At 38.4% G+C, this 21,531-nt stretch overlaps 1 protein-coding gene across 1 annotated transcript in view; it reads left to right on the top strand.

Moving 5' to 3' along the window:
• The window catches only part of CDH6 (cadherin 6), a 125,235-nt gene that overhangs the window by 62,301 nt on the left and 41,403 nt on the right, over positions 1–21,531 (top strand). Inside the window, exon 2 of the mRNA XM_044233422.1 lies at positions 6,609–6,965. Coding sequence (XP_044089357.1) covers positions 6,738–6,965 — 228 coding nt within the window. The 5' untranslated portion in view covers positions 6,609–6,737. The remainder of the gene's footprint in view (positions 1–6,608; positions 6,966–21,531) is intronic.

Genomic DNA, 21,531 nt, shown 5'->3' with positions numbered 1-21,531 from the left:
TGGTGGGGAAGAGCCTACAGTGCTCTGGGAGGAGCTCCCTCCACTCCAGAAATTAAAAGAAAAAGTCACCAGAACATCTGATGTTTCAAGTTAGTCCAGAAATGAGTAAGCCCAGATTTTTAAAGAAGAGCAGCTGGTTTCAGTTTAATTGTAAAAGGCAAGACAAGAAATGTATAAGACGCAAACTCTGCCCCTAGGATGCCCAATGTGTGTCCTCTACTATGACTCTTTTTTTTTTTTTTAAACAGTGTAGGTCATTGTGGCCATCTTAATATATCTTAATATTAAGACCTCACATGAATTCATTCATCTTATGCTCACAGCTGTCCTATGGAGTAGGTACCGTTAATATAATTGACAAATTGATATTTGTTATTATATTATATTATAGACAAAATATTATAGACAAACAAATTGAGACACGCACTGATCCCCAGCCAGTACTGAGTAGGGTTGAACTTCTAATCCAGATGCGAGGCACGCCATACTCTGATACTTTCTTACACGATAAAACAGCTTGGAATTTTTTCCCCACGTGGAAAAAAGACCACTGTCTTTATCCTCTGATTCAAGTTTCATTTTTTTTTAATTTTTTTGTTCCAAATGGGTATTTCAAGTCAACAAATATTCCTTGAGCCTCAACTACACATAAAATGCCATTTTATGTGTTGTAACACATTTGACTTTATCTTCATTAATGCAATGTGGGGAATATGATTTTAGAACAAGGGTAATACTGTTAAAATAGCTTCATCTGGAAATACATCAGTTTGCAAACAGATTGGCATATTATCCACAAATATAAACATTTACAAAAAAAATCAGGCATCATTTGATAGCTGTTGCCATAATGATTCATTGGCACAAGAGAAATGCTACGTGATGAGAAATGCCAAAGCTGTTTGACACATTTCAATGGAGTTCATTACACACACGAAACAGAACCAATTTTACTCAACAGTGACTTTGACATTTACAGAAAAATGAAATGGAAGTTTAGAAATGAAGACTTCATGTGAAATCTCTACCAAAAATTGTAAATTGGTTCTGTCCTTATGCCACCATTTCCAGAAGATCAGCCACGTTATATGGACTTTTTATTAGTAGCAGGTGGCAACTTATTCAAAATAAAGTTTCTCGGGACATCGGATAATTGATCTTGAACAAACTTAATTGGTTGTAAAACTCTTCTCTCGGAATAAAGAACATCTATATTTTTAAATATTTACTTGTAGAAAAGCATGTGTACCCTTGGCTTCACTCTGTTTAGTTCATCCTGACTTCACAGTTCTGCTTCTTGAATTTGTTAGGTTTTAGTGGAGTAAATACCAACTTCATCAACATCACACCCAAAGACTATGGGACTAGAGCAATTTCAGGCTTAGAGTTGGAATACAATAGAGTTGAGAGAAATGTTAAATAGTTGTAAATAACCAGTTGTTTTACTCCATTAATGATATCATGTGAGAAAATGTATCAAAACTTAACAAGGGATTTATAACACATATTCTAAAGCATTGCTATTGGGGTATGCCAATGGGTTAGGATGACTTATGTGTGTAGATGGTATTTTCAGAAATGTTTTTTGTGAGCAACATTGGGCAAAATACCTTGCTGCCACATTTGTATGCAACACTATTTATTTGAGAAAACAATTTCCTACCAGATTTTAAAACCTTCTCTTACTATGATAAATGGTTAAAGTATATTAATAATGTTGCTTTATTGAATGCTTACTGTGCTTTGAATGCCCAAGTTAAGGCTCTGCATACCAAAAAACGAATACACTTGGTTTAATTTGTAAGCCTAGATGGTATTATAGTATCATTGCTCTGATTAGAATTAATTAAGAATACCAGAACAAATGTATGCTAAGTCTGAATTCTAAAACTTTAAAGTCATTATATTGCTTTTAAGTCTGCCTAATATTTACTTATTTGTTTACCTGTAAATAGTATAATAAAATCAGTATCTCAAAACCAGATAACACAGTTGAGTCATTCAGACTGTTATCAATCATAAGTCACTAGAGAAGCAATTCAATCAATAGAGAAGTTTCCTAATTAGCATATTAATTATTTGCAAATAAAAGGTGATTCCAAAGTACTCCAGGGAACTCGAAGACATTGTAGTTTGTTTCTCATTCTGTATATCCCTAAGAAAGATTTTTACACTGTTAATTTCCAGTAATCTAAGGGATAAGGTTTTGCTAATCAAAGGAAAACTTTAGCCCAGCTTCTGCATTCTTACATATTCTAAACTGGTAGATCATGAATTAATGAGGCCTAGGTTCCTCCTAAATATGCATTAAATAAAAGCTGGACTTGACTATGTACTCTTGTGAAGATGAAGTATATATGCATATTGGCTGCCAGGGAAATAAAGTTGCAAAGTATGCAATTATCAACGCTATATGGGTCTTGCCCCACTATCCATAAACATCTTAATTACCTTCTACACATCACTAAAAAGGGGCTTCTGTAAAGATTCAAACTATTTTTCTAGACCAGCAACTTTTGCATATCAAATTTCAGAGCATACAAATGATTGCCTATAAGAAACAGAAATTCCCTCCAAAAAGCTAGATGCCCGGAAAAAAAAAAAAAAGTAGAGATGTGATCTATTAAGTAATCTTTTAAGTCCGTTGCTAAACTGTTATTAGGCTGCAATTAGGCAGCTCAAGGTTGATGTTTACAGTTTTTGATATTTCTAACTGATTTGCTCTTAGTGCCATGAGGAGGTAGGGGCGAAAGTTACTGTATCTACTTTGTTTAGCCTTCTTCCCCTCTCACTCTCTAATTTTCTATTCTTTCCTGATCGAATATCATTGAATACCTGCTGTTTTAAAATTCAGTATCTATGGATGCCTACTTCCTTGCCCTTCTGGTTTACTTCTTGACATCTACAAAATGAGCCACCATAGCTGATTACTACTCGCCATATGGTTCCCCTATATTTTGATTGCTCACAAGTCAGCAGCTTTCCCATACTGGTCAAAGTGGTGCTGCAATGGGCCCTTTCCCTCCTTGGCCTGTGGCCATCCCACATCCTAAGAATCCTATTTTTTTATATCTAAGGTTATGCTCAGAATATTTTTTTATTGCATATTTTTTAGGTTAAGTAAAATCTAAAATACATGTACATCACTCATTTAAACCTCAAACTCTTCCCCTATGTAAGAAAATAATAATAGCGTGTTAATAAAGACATGTTTGTCCAATGCATTTTTACAAGGTCAAAATTGCCACTGTAAAGCTAGTTCTGATTTTTTTTTTCACATGAATAAAGTAAAGATGATTTTTAAAACCTTAACCTAACAAAAGGGAAAGGGAGAAAAACAGATTCTATGAATGAGTCCATCCTCCTGTTGAACTTTCCTTTTTGCTCACATTCTTCATGCCGTCCATGGGCATAAAGTTCCCACCTTCTCTGTTTTTACACTATTACTGTGAAATCCTGAATTGAAGTCTACGCAGAGGAAAACGATTAGCAAATGGCATAATTATGATTTTTAAAGTGCTTCTATTTTTTAATTTTAAGAAAATTTGACTCACTCAGAAATGCTTCTAGGAAAATAAAGTATTCAAGCATAAGAGGGACAACTATGCTATCTTTTGCAGACTCTTGCGGGATGTTGTAGGTGGATTCTCCATATGCAATACGTCGTAAGAACAGTAACAGCAGTAGTAACAACAGTTATAAAAATAATGGCGGCTGATACTTATTAATACCTGTCTAAGGGGCTGGCGCTATTATAAGTGCTTTGCACATGGTGGCTTAATCCTTACAACACCCCTATGAGGCAGTTACTGTCATGATCCCCATTTACAGAGGAAGAAACTAAGGCCGGGTGAGACCGAGCATTTTCCCAAATTCAAAGCAACTAACGGACATAGACTGGATTTAAACACAGCCAGTCTGGCTCCAGCATTGATATAACCTTCACCACTATGCCGTCCTGCCCATTCCGAAGTCTTAAATGAGAACTGCTAAGTTATAGATTCAACAGTTCAGAGTTCGTCAGAGTTTTTAAACTTGAATTTCACACAGAAGTCTGTCCCTCTCGAAAGCTAACACTAAATATGAGTGGATCATAGTAATTTTAGTAATTTCGCATATTGAGTTTTTAACAAGGACACACCCTGCCAAGTTGATACAAAACGAGCTGGGTTATAGCAAATCTAGATGTTCTAGCATACTCGGAAACACTGCTTAAATTTGCATCCCGTTAGAAGCTCATTACCAACTAAGCAAAAGAAAGAAAGAAAAGAAATACTTGACATTTTGGTATCTGTGATATTAAAAAGAACTAATATTTAATATTCAAGTGGCAACAGCTTGTAGAGTTTCCACACAACGCCCACAGGGATCGATTTTTCTTTAAAATGGCCTTTAGGAGTCTGCCTTTTAAACAGCTGACACCTCCGTTCTCTGAATCCCTCCTTCCTGCCAGCACCATGGGGCACACACTGAGTGTAGCAGCAGACATGTAATTCTTCACGGCAGGACTTGTCTGTGCAAATAATGGAGAATATGAGAAATTAGGAAAAATGTAATTTCCACTGAATCAACCTCGGTGTAATCTCTGCTACTAAAAATGAATAGATGTCTTTAGAGGGCTTTTCTCCATATGCTCCCTCAATCCCCTTTATATACCATCCGCGAGAAGAGAGGACTTGTCATGGCCTAATTGATCATCAGTTATTCCACACCTGTACCAAGGCCACCTAATGACAAGTTACGGTTGCCTGGAGTTTTGCCAGCATGACTAATTGTCACAGTACTAATTCACTCACCTGTGGAATTTTCAACTTCCCCATCCTGCTGTCAAGAAGATGCATAGTAATGGAATAAAGATTTAAAAATGCTGAACGCTATGAAACATTTCACTGATAGTCCAGTAGAAAGCTTTCATGAAAAAAAAAAAAAAGAAAGAAAGAAAGAAACTTTCATGAAACCTTGTGTTTGGTGGCTATGATTACTCATTGCTGGGATTAAAAAAATAAAAACTCTGGTCATATATACATCTACCTGGTAGAATAATAGGAGACAAGTAAACACATTATTCTGACATAGAGGGAAAAAAAACGGGGCAGATTACCTAAAACATGTTTCTTTTGTCTACATTTACTTAGCAAACATACTAAAGTTAATTACTATTATGTTCTACATTACAAAGCACTTCATTATTTAAGGAAATATTTTTTTTCCATACCGGATCGTACAAAGAAGAAGTAATTTGTTGGATTTTTTCCAAGAAATGTGGGAAAGTCTAGGATGGAGATATAGGTATGTGTTACCCTAATTACATGAAATAGTAAACCACATGGTAACATCTTTGTTAGACAATCTGGCCCAAGGATTTTTTTTTAATGTGAGGTTAGGTTCTTTTTTTTTTTTTTTTTTTAAAGATTTTATTTATTTATTTGACAGAGCGAGATCACAAGCAGTCAGAGAGGCAGGCAGAGAGAGAGGAGGAAGCAGGCTCCCTGCTGAGCAGAGAGCCCGATGCGGGCCTCGATCCCAGGACCCTGAGATCATGACCTGAGCCGAAGGCCGCGGCTTAACCCACTGAGCCACCCAGGCGCCCTGAGGTTAGGTTCTTGAAAATTAATATTTGTCCTGGAAAATTAGGACACACAAGTATAGTAGCTGACTTTTCTGGAGATCCTATAGTCAACTGCATTTGCTGTGATACTGAGATGTATTTGATGCACCTGTGAAAATCACAAAGAAAGTGTATGACCAATTTTTATATGTATGCTTGCCTGCTTGTGATACAAGTAAACTTTAGAGATGAAAGCCCAGGATTTCCTAAAGAAATTTAAATAAAATTGCTCATTTCATTCCTGTCTTCTGTTATATATAAATTCTGTGGGTTGCTCATTCCCCCATCCTATAGTGTTATTAGGTCAGATGACGGGGAAAAAGCTTCCGGGTCAAATTTGAGAAACTCTGTATTAAATGTAGGCTTGCATCACTGTTACAAAATTTCACTTCAGAAACTTCAGCATGCTAACATGCATTGGCAAGAGAAACAACGTGTGGTCTCTTCCAACGGAACTTGACCCAGACCGTCTCCCCCAACACATCTGTGAAGCCAAGAGTCTGAACGGACTCTGCCTTGACGGGCTGACACAGCACAGGTACTCAGTACCTTCTAGCGAAACTTCAGCATTACCCACTTTCAATCGAACTGAAAGTGTGTGTGATATTCTTTGCCTCCGACTTGTTCATGAGGATAAATATGCAAATGGAATCCGAAACACAGACTTGTTTCTTCTAACCAGATCTCAGCCCACATACTCGAGAGGAAAAAAGAGTAGTGAAATAATCCACTCTGGCATGTTGACCTACAGCAACGCAATGACTTAAAATAGGATTTTTAAGTGATAGAAAAGGAGAAGGGAAACAGCAGCTTCCGACTCGGCACATGCCTTCCACTTAGCATGTCTGAAAGAACATTTTCCTCATTTCAAAATTGATAGCCAACTTATTTTTGTTGTTTTGCTATTCAAATTTCTGTCCTCTTTTTCCAGAGCTTATTTGCTCTAACGCTGAATTTTAAGCATCTCTAAAAATGTTTGATATGTTATTATTCTTTCCAGATACCTTCTGAGAGCCAAGCGAAGAACATTAAGGAAGGAAGGAAGAACGATGCTGGAAACAGTGCCCTGAGAAGAGACACTTCACGGAGCAGGGTACCCACCACCCAGAGACCCGACTGAGTCATCAGAATGAGAACTTACCGGTACTTCTTGCTACTCTTTTGGGTTGGTCAGCCCTACCCAACTTTCTCAACCCCGTTATCTAAGAGGACTAGTGGTTTCCCGGCAAAGAAAAGGGCCCTGGAGCTCTCTGGAAACAGCAAAAATGAGCTGAACCGTTCGAAAAGGAGTTGGATGTGGAATCAGTTCTTTCTCCTGGAGGAATATACGGGATCCGATTATCAGTACGTGGGCAAGGTAGGATTCCACTGGGCGCTTTGACGTTCTGGTTTTAAAGCCTGAAGAAATTACTTCTAATAAATAGGGAGGATGTGAACTATTCCCCCAGTACAGTAAGAATTGTTGCTTATCTGTTAAGACTTTTTTTTTTTTTCTCACTTGAGTAGTTTCGGGACGAAGACTGTAGCAAGAAGTTGAGAAATGTTAGCAATGTAACAAAGAAAGAAACGCTTCCGTTGAGAAAGAAACGCCCACAACCATCCACATAGGATTATCATAAATCCTTTAATTTTTACTTTAGCTTGAAAAATGTGGTCTGGCTATTCTATAAAGTAGGATGTATTAAAAATAGGAATAGAGCGATTAAGCTGTAAGGGAAGGAAGGTTCCTTTTTTCTCATTCTGAAAGCAAACATTTTGAGCATCAATCCTTTGGCCAGGTTCAAATTAACTACTTCTTAACACGGCTCCCCGACCGTGCCATCCTTTCTGTGACCAAATGGAGTCCTTTGTCCTCAAAAGCCACCACCTGCCTCCGATTTGGTTGCTGTACTATTGCTGCTGCTGTGGGGTTCGTCTCGTCTCAAATAAATGAGCAAGAGCCAGGCATTCAAAAGCTTGTGATTTAATTGCGGCAAGGTTCACAAGAGAGAAAAATGGCTATGTAGGGGTGCTATTTCCAAATATCATCTGACCATTTTATTAACTCTAGAAAGTAGAATGAGGAGGCATCACTTGTGATAGCCCTCAGAGATTACTGGAGCCGAGTCAGGGAAACAGCTCGGTTCTACTGTCTTCAGGCTTTCTCTGAAATTTTATCATCACTTACATTCTTGCTGCAGACGATCTGCATAGTGCAACGATGGGGGGAGAAAATAGAGACACGGATTTGTACTTTGTAGGTTCTGTGTTTCAAAATATAGTATTGGTAAGAAGAGTAATTGTCACATACCCTTTATACAGAGAATGAACATAATGGAAATGATAAGATGTCTTTGTTTATGATTACAGCTATGATTTTGAAATGGCTACATCAGGCTATCACGCAAGTAGCATAAATTTTGCAGATTCCAAGGGCTGCATGTTCGCATTTCAATCTGTTACCAAATATCCCTAAATAAGAAGGTGTGAATATTCTCTTTAAGTATTAACCACTCTAAATGAAGGAAAACCATCCATAGCTTGGGCTGAGGTAACCAGGCATTGTTCCAATGAATGAATTATTAATGTGGAATAAAGTAGGAGAGGAAGTATTCAGTGAAGGGGTGAACATCAACACTGATCCCCAAGGGGTTAGCCTTGTATTTGATGTGAAATCCACACGCTGTGTGAAGGCTGAAGAAAGATAGTCCCCTTCTTTATACTTTACCCCATTTCCTTGTGAAATCTGACAGGCAGGAACTATATTCATAGAGTAATGGTTGTAAATAATGGCAATCATCTTACAATCTTTAAAACACTTTCTACAATGCAAATAACCCTATTGTCATAGAAGATTAAATTGTTTTAAATGCTTTGTCTAAATAATTGAGCCCCTGCCTTTTTTTTTTCCCTTTCTGCTTTTTCTTCTAAAGTTGTGGTGTCAGTTGTTATCAAAACTACATGAGTTCTTTTTTTTTTTTTAAAGATTTTATTTATTTATCAGAGAGAGAGAGGGGAAGAGAGCGAGCACAGGCCGACAGAATGGCAGGCAGAGGCAGAGGGAGAAGCAGGCCCCCTGCTGAGCAAGGAGCCCGATGTGGGACTTGATCCCAGGACGCTGGGATCATGACCTGAGCCGAAGGCAGCTGCTTAACCAACTGAGCCACCCAGGCGTCCCAAAACTACATGAGTTCTTAAAGAAAGGCTAGGATATTTCAGGATACTAGAAGCGGAAATAGATAAAACTGCACCAAAATTAGTTTTACCATGATGATTGTAAGAGGTAATATTGCCACGAGGAAAAGTTTCTTGAGCTGTGGACTCAAGCAGATAGATCGAGGCCCCATCGATGCCCTGCCATTTGTATAGCCCAGTGCAGGTTAACCTGCCCAGGCTTTTGTTTCTTCATCTAGAAAATGCAGGCAGCAATGCCAACCTCATGGAGTGGCAGCCTCGTTAAAGTGAGACAAGAGCTAGGGACTGGCACACAGTAGGTGCATAAAGATGTTCTTAATATGGGTGAGAACACCCATTGTATACGCTCTTAATAATAATCTATCTGTAATGCACTGAAGCAGAGTATTGATTTCTGTATCATTGCAGAAGTAAAAGGAGGTAATTACGGGATCGCTCAGTGGGTGAAAAATACAGAGGATGGTGGCAAAAATCCCTTCCCAATCAGAGCTTCGATGTAACCAGTTGGAGGTAGATATTTTATTGGTAGCTAGATGTATTTCCCTACCTCACCCCCACCTTCTTGAACGGGTGACACATAAAGGAGTATCTGTTGGAAAAAAATAAATAAGGCAAGGGCGATCATTGAAGTAGTTATGGCCCCTACATGGCTATGACAGATGTGTAAAGAGGTGTTTTTGCTCTGTTAATAATAGGGCATGTCCCCAAATCAATCTTTGGCGTTATGTTTTATCAACATGAGAAAGGATTTGAGTGTAATGTGTTTTTAGCACAATTAAAAATAGACCCAAAAAAGTTTAAGTAAAAAAAAAAAAAAAGTTTGTTGTTCATGTGGCAACAAGTTGGTCCACTTTTAAAAAGCTCTGGAACAAAACAGACACCTGATGCCGGGAAGTGGATTCACAAGGTTAAGAAATTTTTGGAAAAGGACGAGAAAAAACAAGATTAGACTGTAGCAGAGGTTCCAAAACATTCTTGGTTCACAGCACCCTTCTTATCTCAAGAATTGTTTTCACAGTGCGCTTAGGACGCAAGAAATAGATCCAAACACCTTAATAGGTATTTATATTCTAAAAAATAAGTAGCTCTTTGAAAAAAAATACACAGCAATTAATAGAAAAAATAATCCCAGTTCCTTACTTACAGAATGTGGGCATCTGCTGGGCACTGTACAACTTCTAAGATTGGACACTGCCCCTCGTTTCCTTTCCATATTGATTTTGCACTCTACTCACTTAACACAAATACTATGCGGAACCCAGCTTTACAGACATAGGACATCATCGAAAGGAGTGTAGCACCACCTACTGTTGAAACTGTGAACTACCCTGAACTAGTAATTCACAAGGAGTCTGACAGAGCCCAAGTGTTTCTTCTGCATTTCCCTTGAAATTTAAAAATGCTTCCTGGTACCAGGGTGGGCTCCCCAGGATGCCTCCGTATGCACTCTGGAAAGCCCTGGACTGTAGCTGTGTGGGCACTTAAAGGTGTACAAAGACCGATAGAACTTTAAAACAAGCTATTAGCCTAATTAAATAACAATTACTTTGAGTCTGTCCTTGGGGCCTGAAAGGAAAAAGATTGATCTGTACTTGGAAGGGACAGAAGCTTTAACAGAAGAAAAGACATGCCTCTGAGCAAGTAGCGCTTAAAGTGGAAGAAAGAAGTTTTTACACGATAAGTATCTGTTTCTATTTTATTTGTGTTCACTGGTTTCCATGATTTGTGGGAAGTCTCTAGGGTTGACCGTGATGAAGGTGGAGTGAGGAAAATGTGAGAATGGGTGGGAGAAAAGGGCTGTCAGGTGTCAAAGGAGAAAAGAGGGAGGGTCACAGCGCAACCAAGGAGCAGAAGACAGACCACTGAGGCTAGACTAACAATAAAGGGAAGAGACAAGATAACGCTTAAAACATGGAATACAAGCCAAGGCGACAAGACATCCCTCCTCTAGCCTTCTGAAGGCTCCCCAGCATTTCACTGTGTCCTGCGGCCGTAGATAAACGCAGAAACGTGAACTCAGCCGGGCAGAGGCCGGAAGGATACACTTCCCGTGAGTAAGAGTGGGGAAGGCCGATTCTACCGAAATATTGACAACCCAGATTCTGATTTATGAGAAAAGTCTCAGCACCTCTACTCACCTAAAAATGGTGGTGGTGGGTCTGGGTAACAGGGAAGGAAGGAGTTGTCCTGCACTCGGTAAGAGCTTGTGGGCTTAAGAAACAGATCCACATACAGATGGTGGTTTTTCTAAAATACCAGACCATCTGGGGCAACTTTTAGCTGATATAGCATAGGCAGCACCTGTGTCACCTGGGCGTGTCTTGGAAATGCAGAATCTTGGGCCCTCCCTGAGATCTATGGAATCAATCCTACTCTGCATTTCAAAGAGAGCCCCCAGTGAATTGTATGCATATTAACACCTGAAGACTAGAGGCTTTTAAAAATACCTTGGCCCTGGTCCCTCACCTTCCCAGAGATTCTGTCTCACTTGGTTTTTGATTATTGATGATTCTAATATGCGCTGGCATTTGAGAATCACGGCCTTGGCAGCGTACGACTGGCAGTGATTAGAACAAATCGTGGCATGTTCAGTGATGAAATGGGCGTCCAGGAAGTACTGCTGGAAACAGGAAGGAGAGGGGCCAGCTGGGCTTGGGGCTGAGCAGAGCTTCCCCAAGGAGGTGATAATGTTGGAAGCACTCTTAAAGGAGCACCAGGTGTGAGGCATACCGCCGAGGGAGAATTAGCAGGACTTCCCAATTTATTAGATGCAGAGAAGTTCGAAGAGTCGGGGATTTCAAGATTGGACAGTCAGGAGAGTGGAAGTGTCGCTATTCCTGGCACAGGAAATGGAAAGATACATGTGTTCTTGTCAAGGGGGGACGGGAAGAGTATTTGATTTTACACAAAATCCACCCCGGTTATCTTTGGTTTCTGTAAACTTAATAGGAAAGTAAGGAGGAAGCGTCATCATCTCACATTTGCAGAAAACCCTTGCCAGCTTTGCATAATGTAGCAATTCCTTGATGGTGATTCATATATAATCAAAGATTAAGTTGAATAAGAAAAGAAGAACACAGGTAGACGGAGATTAGATTTTGACAACGGGCACTCATTAACACAAAGATGAATATATTTAAAACCGCAGAAGTTTTTGCACAGTTTCAGGCAAAAGGTTTGCACATGATCATACAACAGCCCATAGCAACGTTGATTTCCCTCTCTCCTGCATTTTATCCTTTACAATGCTCTCCTTCCTATGCTCTCCTTCCACACAATGGATACATAAGATGAATCTCCATTAGAAGCCTTTGAGGTACTTCTATTTTTAGTAGCATACCAAGAGATCTGTTTTTATGAACGTGACAAACTGTGTATTTTCATAGATATTTTCTGATGTTACCTTTTTGGAAGTTGATGAGGGTTTTCTCTTGTGGAGTTTTCCCAAAAAACAGATACGCTGTGCTTTTTTAAACATTCATGAAAACTGGGGCTCTATTTGAGGCTCTAAGGGACAGGTCTTCCTAACACGCCTTTCTCTTGAGTCTTTAAAATTAATGTCTACCCAATTCAACAAAGCCACTCATCTCAGGATAATCAGCCAGTAATGTTTTAATGGCCCATAAACATGAAAGTTGTCAGCCACACGCACCTTTAAAATTAGGAATGAACAATTATTTATTCCTATAATCACATGATCTGAATTGGGTACACATGAAGCAATATTATATTCACTCTGGAAGACCATTTAAAAGATGCTATTATTAAAATATTGCTTTCTTGTATTCCAATTTTTTTCTGAAAAGAACGTAAGTTTACGAGTAGAAACCTCGCGGTGCTAATTTGAAGGGGGATTCAGAGAGTCATTTAATCACTGTCCCTTCAAACAGCAGCAGCAGATTAAAACATCAATATCGTCACAGCCAGCATGTCCCGAGCCCTACTCAGTTCCAGACACTCTGTTCAGTGCTTCAGGTATCTTTATCTCATTGGGTCCCCACAGCAACACTAATGCTGAGGTAAGGTTTATAGCCCCGTTTTACAGATGAGTAAACCAAGGCTCAGAGCACTCAAATATTTCCTCCTAAGCGCTCAGCCTACTAGACTTTGCACTCAGCTTCTGTCTGACCTTGTAACTGCTCTGTTATATTCCTTCCCCGGGATCTCCACTCCTTCACAGAGCCACTGCAAGGCACAAATGAAAAAAACATTTCCAGAACATGCTTTGGCATTTAGAGATAGCATGTGGCTCAAAGCCACAAATACCTGCTGGGAACCTGCTGTGTAAAACCCAAGGGGAGATAGAAGAAAAAAAAAATTAAGACTAGTATTAAGGAGCTATCCAAAGATGTTTGCATTACCACTATGAACATTCCTTTTACTTTTTCTGGAATACATCAGTGATATTCAAAATAGTTACATGTGCGCATTTTAAAATTAGATATGCAATTAGCAGTCTTTTTGGTCATCATGATGAAAATGTGTCTTTGCTTTTTATTTCCCTTGATAACCTCTAAACTTCTATTCTGGTTCAATGCCCTGCAATAATCTTTTCTCCCTGAGTCAGGACAAGCGCCTTGGGCACATCTTTCTTCTTCATCATTTAAATTTAATGCTCAGCCATTTAACATTTTTATATTTCAATAGGTTAGTATATTTAAGAGACCATGCACTGGCTGGTTGAATGTACCTTAAAAAAAAAAAAAAAAAGAGTTTTATTTTTATTTATTTTTTTTTTTTTTTAAAAAAAGAGTTTTAAAAAGTAACTTCCCGACTGCCAGTATTGGCAGTAATCCTCATTATGTTTCCACTGCCACCAACTGATTTCCCTTTCTTAATGGCAAAGGCTTCAGTTTGCTATTTGATGCTAAGAAGATGTCCCGTGTGACAGCAATTCCCTCAGTCTTCAGCGTTCCCTCTCTGCACAGTTGCTCATGTGGAGAGCAGAACCGTTAGAAGGTCTGACCTTGGTCATAAACCCAAAGGCAACTGTTCGATTGCCCGGTCACAAAAGCAGAGTAAAATTTAGAAAGGCAAAGAAAAAGAAGGTCCCAATCCCAAATCCTCCAACTTCCATGTCATTATGTCTGTGGAATCCTATATCCTCCTGCTTGTAATGCAATTTGTTGAACAAAATGGAGGGATCAAGGTGAATAAAAGAGAGTTAAGGATTCAGATCCTTTTTGTTCACACTGATCTATATTATCTCTATGCTCCACAAACAGAACAGTTCTAGAGGTTGTTGGAAAGTTATAGACACTCTGCATGTTCATTATAACAAATCCCCGCCCATCTCTACTATAGACATTGCTAAGTATTTATTTACTGATTACCTTAACTTGTTTGTACTATTATTAAACAATACAGATGCTTGGTTTGCACCAGAATGTTTTTGGTTTTTGTTGTATTATGGGTTCACCATAGGAGATGGCAATATAAATACACAAAATGCCAACATTTCTTTTCATATCAAAATCCTTAATTATCATCATCCTTAATTAATTGAATAATCCTTAATTATCAAATAAACTTTATTCCAAAAATCAGATAAATATCCCTGACTTATTGGTAATCAACAGTCAAAAGATACTTAAACCACTGATTTTTTTAATCTCCATTGATTTGAATGACAGTAATTTAAATATGAGAAGCCAAGAATATATTGTCACCAGAATTATAAGTTTAACTTTAAGAAGGCCTTATCTCTCTCATCAAAATGAAAGGATGTCTTCCTTATGCTCTACCCTCTTTTATCAAAAATAAACAAGTTTTTTTGGTAGGAGTTCTCCCTTTGATAACCTTCATCAAATCTGACATTATGTTTAGATGTTAATGTGTCACCGGAATCGAAAGAAGGCATCTTCTGTTGCGTAGATGTAGGCTGCTGCTAGCAAATTCCATCTTCCTATAAGCTTTTATGTTGTCAATTATTACAATGACCGTGTAATAGAATCCTCATAAGCATGCTAAATATATCGGTATTCTTCGCAAACCTATCTTTCCATCTGGAATTAGAGAAGAGATTGAAAGAGAGTACAGAACTCCCCTAAGACAAAGAAGTTTTTTTCTTATTGCTCTTTTGATAAATAAGTAGAAGGGATAGATATTCTCAAAGGTCAAGGTGAGGAATCAAATTTGAAATTACGTGACCTGGAATAGAGAAAAACAGCATGCCACAATATTTCTCCAGGAAAATAGTTACGGTTTCTTCCAGTTTTCCATTCACGGAGAATACATACACACACACACACACACACACACACAAGAAAAGAGAGGCATCTTAAAAGATTAAAATGTATAGATGTGTGAACTATATGAATAAATATTTGAGGTGAATTGGTATGTTTCAGAAGACCCGAAGGCAGTAATGGGGCATAACAAAAAGCTTGAAATATCAGTGTGAATGTGGGATTTAATGATGACTAGAGGACACTGAGATTGGCGTTAAGAAGGCAGTTGAAGACGTTGTCTCAGCTAAGACATTTCTGAATAGATCTGGAGAGAAAATGCTTTTCCTTCATTCGACAATTATGCACTGGAGAGTGTTAAGTTAATAGCCGAGGAGGCTGCGTGTGTCTGCGCCCCAGCTACACTGTGACCACCTGCATAATACTGGGCAAGTTATTTAACCTCCCTGCACCCCATTTCTTCTGCTTCACTTTCGTGAAGTCAAGAAAGTTACTGAGGTGAGGATTTAATAAATTAATACACAGAAAGAGCGGAGAACAGGGTCTGGCATATCATACTCACAAAGGGAAGACCATCTAAGAAGGAAAGGCCCCCTGCAATCAGGTGTGCCCTCAAAGAAGGGGAGCAGCGAAGGGAAGGAAGAACCAAAGGTGCCCTGGGGATTGTTCCCCTAATGTTCAGTCTCCTTTCGTGAAGTCAAGTATGATGGGCCAGAAGACGGGGCCAAGCAGCTAAGGCAGCTGCAGATGTGACTCATAACGGCAATTCAGAGAACTACGCATATATAAAAATATGGTCTTCCTTATTATCCCAACCAAACTAAAAATAAAATGTGCACTACTCTTCACGTTGTTTGATGATCCTGGTAAATTTTGTAGATCCTTCTATTAAGGCTATTTATTTTCTCATTTTAAAACATCATCACCTGGGGCACCTGGGTGGCTCAGTGGGTTAAAGCCTCTGCCTTCAGCTCAGGTCATGATCTCAGGGTCCTGGGATCGAGCCCCACATTGGGCTTCTGCTCAGCAGGGAGCCTGCTTCCTCCCTCTCTCTCTGCCTGCCTCTCTGCCTACTTGTGATCTCTGTCTGTCAAATAAATAAATAAAATCTTTAAAAAAAAAAAAGTCATCACTTTACACCACAATTTGGAATTAATATTATTTAAATGGCTATGAAATGTTAAGGGTCTAATTAGGTCTCATCATTTTTCTCAATATAAACTTGAATGCATCCAACAATGCGAAAAATTACTATTGCACTTAGGGTATACTCATGTTTTAAGTTGGAGTAATCATAATTAAGTTGTTAGGTTGGAATTAATATCATAATCTCCTTATATTATTGAACCAAAGTTTTGCTGAGGGAAAAATCATTCCTGACTTAATTTCTTACCCTGAATGCTTCACCTTTTTAAGAGTGAAATAATTAATTCTTTGTTTAAAGTTCAACTTTGACCTTTCATATTGAGCAGTGTTTTATATTGGGTCCCAGGGCTCCTTTTTCAATTAGTACTTTAGATATTGAATTTGAATCTTTTCACATACTCATATCTTTGTAAACTCTGCAGGACCCTAGAGTACATGTTTTATTCATGTATGTATCCTTAAAAGTGCTTGGCACAGATATGCACCTTGGAAAAAGCCAAATATTACTTGAATTAAGCTGCAATGACTAAAGAGATAAAACCTGCCATGTAATCTAGAAGTGTTTCCCAGTTTATTGGTGCGCATAGTTTGATATGGATATCGCTGATAGTGCTTTGTGTCATTGGGTTGATAAGTGAACATCTAAAGTCTTTAAAGTTCAAGGATATATTAGGTAGTAAACATATAAACCAAATTTATTGTGTCTTTCCATGGAAGCTACCTCTGGAAATTTCACATCAAGATGACACAAATATTTTATGGTACAATAGGAAAAAGCTCAAGCTACCTTAGTGCAAACCAGAGAAACTGAAGACAATACAGTTGTATGTACATAAATAAGAAAGATAAAAAGAAAACATACAGGAAATAATATCATATTGTAAAAGTTCATTCTTTTAAGACTTACAAATGAAAACCAGACAACATTTAGGGTCTCAGTTTAAGGAAGTTTGAAGCAAAATGGGGGAAAGTAAGAGCTGGCCAATAGAAAGCATATTTTTCTTAAAATTCCTAGGAAGTTACATTGTGTAGACAATTCGAGTGTGTGGTAAAAAAGAAAGCATTTAAGACCTGAAAATGTTGATTGCCATGATTCACACACACAAAAAAATCAACTATGGAGAAAAATGTGATGATACAGGGAGAGAAAAATTCTATATAATGACTAATTCTTTTCTTTATCCACTATATAGTCTCCCAATCAACATATTTTGAGTTCTCGGGGGAAAATAATCATTTCTGGAAAATAATCTCATCTTAACTCTTTCTACCATTTATATACAAGTATAATTCAGAAGAGAAACGGGGAAGAGAAGATGCCAAAAAATTCTGCTTTAACATACAGTTAAGCAAAATTTTAGCATGCTTTATTGTTTTCTTTCCACGAATTGTAAAGCATAAGATTCTGATCCATTTCCTTACTTAATCTACAGTCTAAAGCTTCTTCTCCTGCCCACCTCCACCCCCAATAAGGGTAACTACCCCCTGGAAAGCAAACTTCCCCTTTAGAAATCAAGCAAGGCAGAATGGACTATAAAAAATTAACTTCTTATTCTATTGTAGCTATTTTCATCCACTTTTGTTGAGAAATAATTGACATACATCACTATAGAAGTTTAAGGTGTAAAGTATGATGGTCTAATTTACATATATTGTAAATTATTATTGCTACATTAGGTTCGGCTTGCATCTACCTTCTCATACAGATACAATAAAAAGGAAGAAAAAAATTCTCTGTAATGAGATAATTTATATCTTTTTTTAACATTTTATTTTAAGATTTTATTTACTTATTTGTCAGAGTGAGAGGGAGAGAGCACAGCAAGGGGAACAGCGTGCAGTGGGAGAAGCAGACTCCCTGCTGAACGAGGAGCCCGATGCGGGGCTCCATCCCAGGACCCTGAGATCACGACCTGAGCAGAAGGCAGATGCTGAGCCGACTGAGCCACCCAGGCACCTCAAGACAGTTTATATCTTGAGTATTCTATCCATCTTCCCAACTACGGTTATGATGTAAAAAGAATAAAAAGGGAGGAGCTATTTACCTTGTGCAAAAGCTCTGATCTTGGTGATCACGGACTCACCTGCCTCTTAAAGGAAAATGCTTTTAAAACAAAATCAAGAAAATTAAGTGACTTGGTCAAACTCGAATGGCAGTATTTTATTCCATTTTCTCTCCCTTTCGACAGTCTAGATAATCAACTTACTAGAGTTTTAAAATGATAGTGCCACAGTTGGAACTTTACTACAATGGCAAACCATCAGGTAATTTCTAAGGAAAGGGAGGGTGCAGGATGGGGAGAGACAGAATAGAAAATACAACACAAAAGAAATTACTCCCTGGCAAGCAAAGGTACTCCAGAAAATTTGTAATGAGATAAAGAGCAATGGTAATGTTTTCTAACACTTTTACCAGGTGCTACGATTTATGAAGCACTCTTGCAAACAAGTGTTCCTTGGATGACCACACAAGTCCTCCATTTGAGCAGGACTAAATCCTTTCGGGTGTGAGAAAACAGTCCCAGAGGAGTTAAGAGACCACTGTCACTACGTGCAAGTGCCAAAGCTGGGGCCAAAGTCCAGCTTTTTTGATATATCTGAGTCTAATACTCTTGCCTCACACCACATTATTAAGATATTAGAGTAGCAGAAAGTATTTTAGACATGGTGCGCAAATGAAACCATAGCATAAAGGCTTAGGAGTTAGAGTTCTAGAAGAGTCCTCCAATTCATGCACTAACTTACTATGAGAACATTGTCCACAGCCTGGCCATTTAGATCATTCACATTTCTTTTCATTGAGGTTGTTTCATTGGTCGCTTAAAGGAAGGGAGGAAGGGAGGAAGAAAGGAAGGGAGGAAGGGGGAGGGGAAGAAAAGAAAAAGAAAAGGGAACTGTTCAAATCCTAAACTTACAAACTGGTTCCCAAGCGAAAAAACTAATAAATGAATGAGCTCATAATATTCTCTCCCAGGATCACTCATCAGAACTTAAGAGTAGGCTACAGAATTCCCTTTGGTCATCATTTATTGAATACATATAGGATGCTTGAGATTTAAGAATTTAAGAATTTGAACAAGAAACAGTCCCTCTCTCAAGGAAACTACTTGTTTTATAAAAATATAACTTTAACTTTTTAGATCTTAAGAGTCAATATAAGAATATTGTAGCCAATATATTTCTTACTTCTTTTTTTTTTTTAATATTTAATTTATTTATTTGACAGACAGATCACAAGTAGGCAGAGAGGCAGGCAGAGAGAGAGGAGGAAGCAGGCTCCCCGCTGAGCAGACAGCCCAATACGGGGCTCGATCCCAGGACCCTAGGACCATGACCTGAGCTGAAGGCAGAGGCTTAACCCACTGAGCCACCGAGGCACCCCTATTTCTTACTTCTGAAGAAAAACCCATTTTGGGAAAAGTCCATTAGCTAGTGAGAATTTTTTTTTTTTTTTAATTTCTGCCATTTCAGTCATCCTGTCTCAAAGGTCTGCATTCATCTGTTAATATTTCCTTCCAAAGTGTATGTGTCAGAGTGAGAGGGAAATAAGAGAGCGGGGCACAGGGAGCATGTGGGTAGGTATGTGTGGGTATGTGTCCTTAGATTTGGCAATTACTAAAGAGATCACACCATAAGGCAAAAAGTTAAGATTGTTACCGGTGAGTTACGGGCGCCTTACTAAATCAACTTTTGACTGGGTATCTGGCTCTCAGCTTGATTTACCACTGGCTTTTTGAAAATGAAAACGTTAGACTAAGCAAGAGCTGAGACTAATGTCATAGTCTGCCAAAGACCTTGGACTTCCAGAGTCAAGCTAAAGGCAGTAAACAATGCCTTTTTGGGGAAATAACTTCATGCAGTGAATAAACCAAAAGGCAGTTGTTTAATTGATAAATCCCAAATGAATAATAACATCTATTACAGTTTGTATCATTTGTGCCAATAGAATTTACAAATAACTTAGCCTAGGGTCTGATAGAATAAATAGAACCAATCCAGAAATGTTCGTAATCCTCGTGGGGAGTGCTGTTTGGCTGTATGCTCTGGTGTGAATTAGCATAGACACTGGAGCGCAGCAGATCTTGGTATCCTTCCTGGCCATGCCCTAAACTTTGGGTAAGTTAACCTAACCTCCCCGACCTCAGTTTCTCTGGAAAAAACAAACAAACAAAAAAAACCGGAGAAAAGAAAGGTTAGCTCCTGGAGTCATGAGAATTAACTGACATAACACACAACACTCTCTTGCGGTACGTGACACACAGTGAGTGCTGGTCAAAGGTGTGTTCTACCCTCTTTCCTGGGATTCTTGAGGGACCACATTCAATTTGGGTCTACCTTGAATTCCAAAGATAAAGAACTACCCTGCCTTGTTTTCTACAGTTGCTGAAACAAATCACCACACACTTAGTAGCTTAAAACAGTACAAACTTAGTATCTGACCATTCTGGAGGTCAGAAGTCTGAAATGGGTTTTACTGGGCTAAAATCAAGGTGTCTACAAGATGTCCTTCTGGAGGCTATAGGAAAGAATCCATTTCTTTGACTTTTTGGGCTTCTAGAGGTTGCCTGTGTTCCTTGGTTCAGAGTCTTCTTCCCCTTCTTCAAAGTCAGCACCCATTTTTTTTCAAATCTCTGTCTCTCTGTCTCTGTCTCTCACACACACACTGACCTCTATGCATCATCCCATCTCCATCTGACTCCCACTCTCCCCTCTTTCCCTTATAAGGACCCTGGTGATTACCTTAGGTTCGCCTGGGTAACCTAGAGTCATCTCCCTGTCTAAAAACCTTTATCTTCATCACATCTCTAAAATCCTTTTGCCAAAAAATGTAACTTCCTCACTAGTTCCAGAAATTAGGACGCAGACATCTTTGGGAGAGCTATTATTCTGCCTACCACAACTATTATAGCACAGAAGTTTTGTTCATTTTATAGTTACTCTGGTACTTCTGACATTAAATTCAAGGTATTGAGTGTAAAAGATAAATGTCAAGGGAATTAATAAATTTCTCCTGAGTTTAGATTTAAAATTCTTTTGCTTTTAGCACTTTGTCAGAAGTTCTCCTCCACATAACACAAGGTCTGTTTCAATGGTTATTAAATCTAACAAAAGATAAAAGACTGAATTGAGTGGGGTTATGTGGAATCTCTGCAAATGCAGACTCTGTATGGTATTATTTGAATATATTTTAAAAGTTACAAGGTACACAAATGAGAAAAAAAATGGAAGCGTAGAAAGATGATGGACTACAGATGGATAGATAGATAGACAAACAGACAGAATTCAATCAGTGGTTCTCAATAGAGGCATTTAGTCCCCCAGTGGACATTTGACAACATCTGAAGACAATCTTTGGTTGTCATAACTTGAAAAGTCCTGTAGATATCTAGTGGGTAGGGGCCAGAAATGCTGCTA

This window comes from Neovison vison, chromosome 1, assembly GCF_020171115.1.
Source record: "Neovison vison isolate M4711 chromosome 1, ASM_NN_V1, whole genome shotgun sequence".
Taxonomy (NCBI): Eukaryota; Metazoa; Chordata; class Mammalia; order Carnivora; family Mustelidae; genus Neogale; species Neogale vison.
Note: the sequence above shows the minus strand (reverse complement) of the source record. Positions and strands in the feature narration are given on the sequence as shown.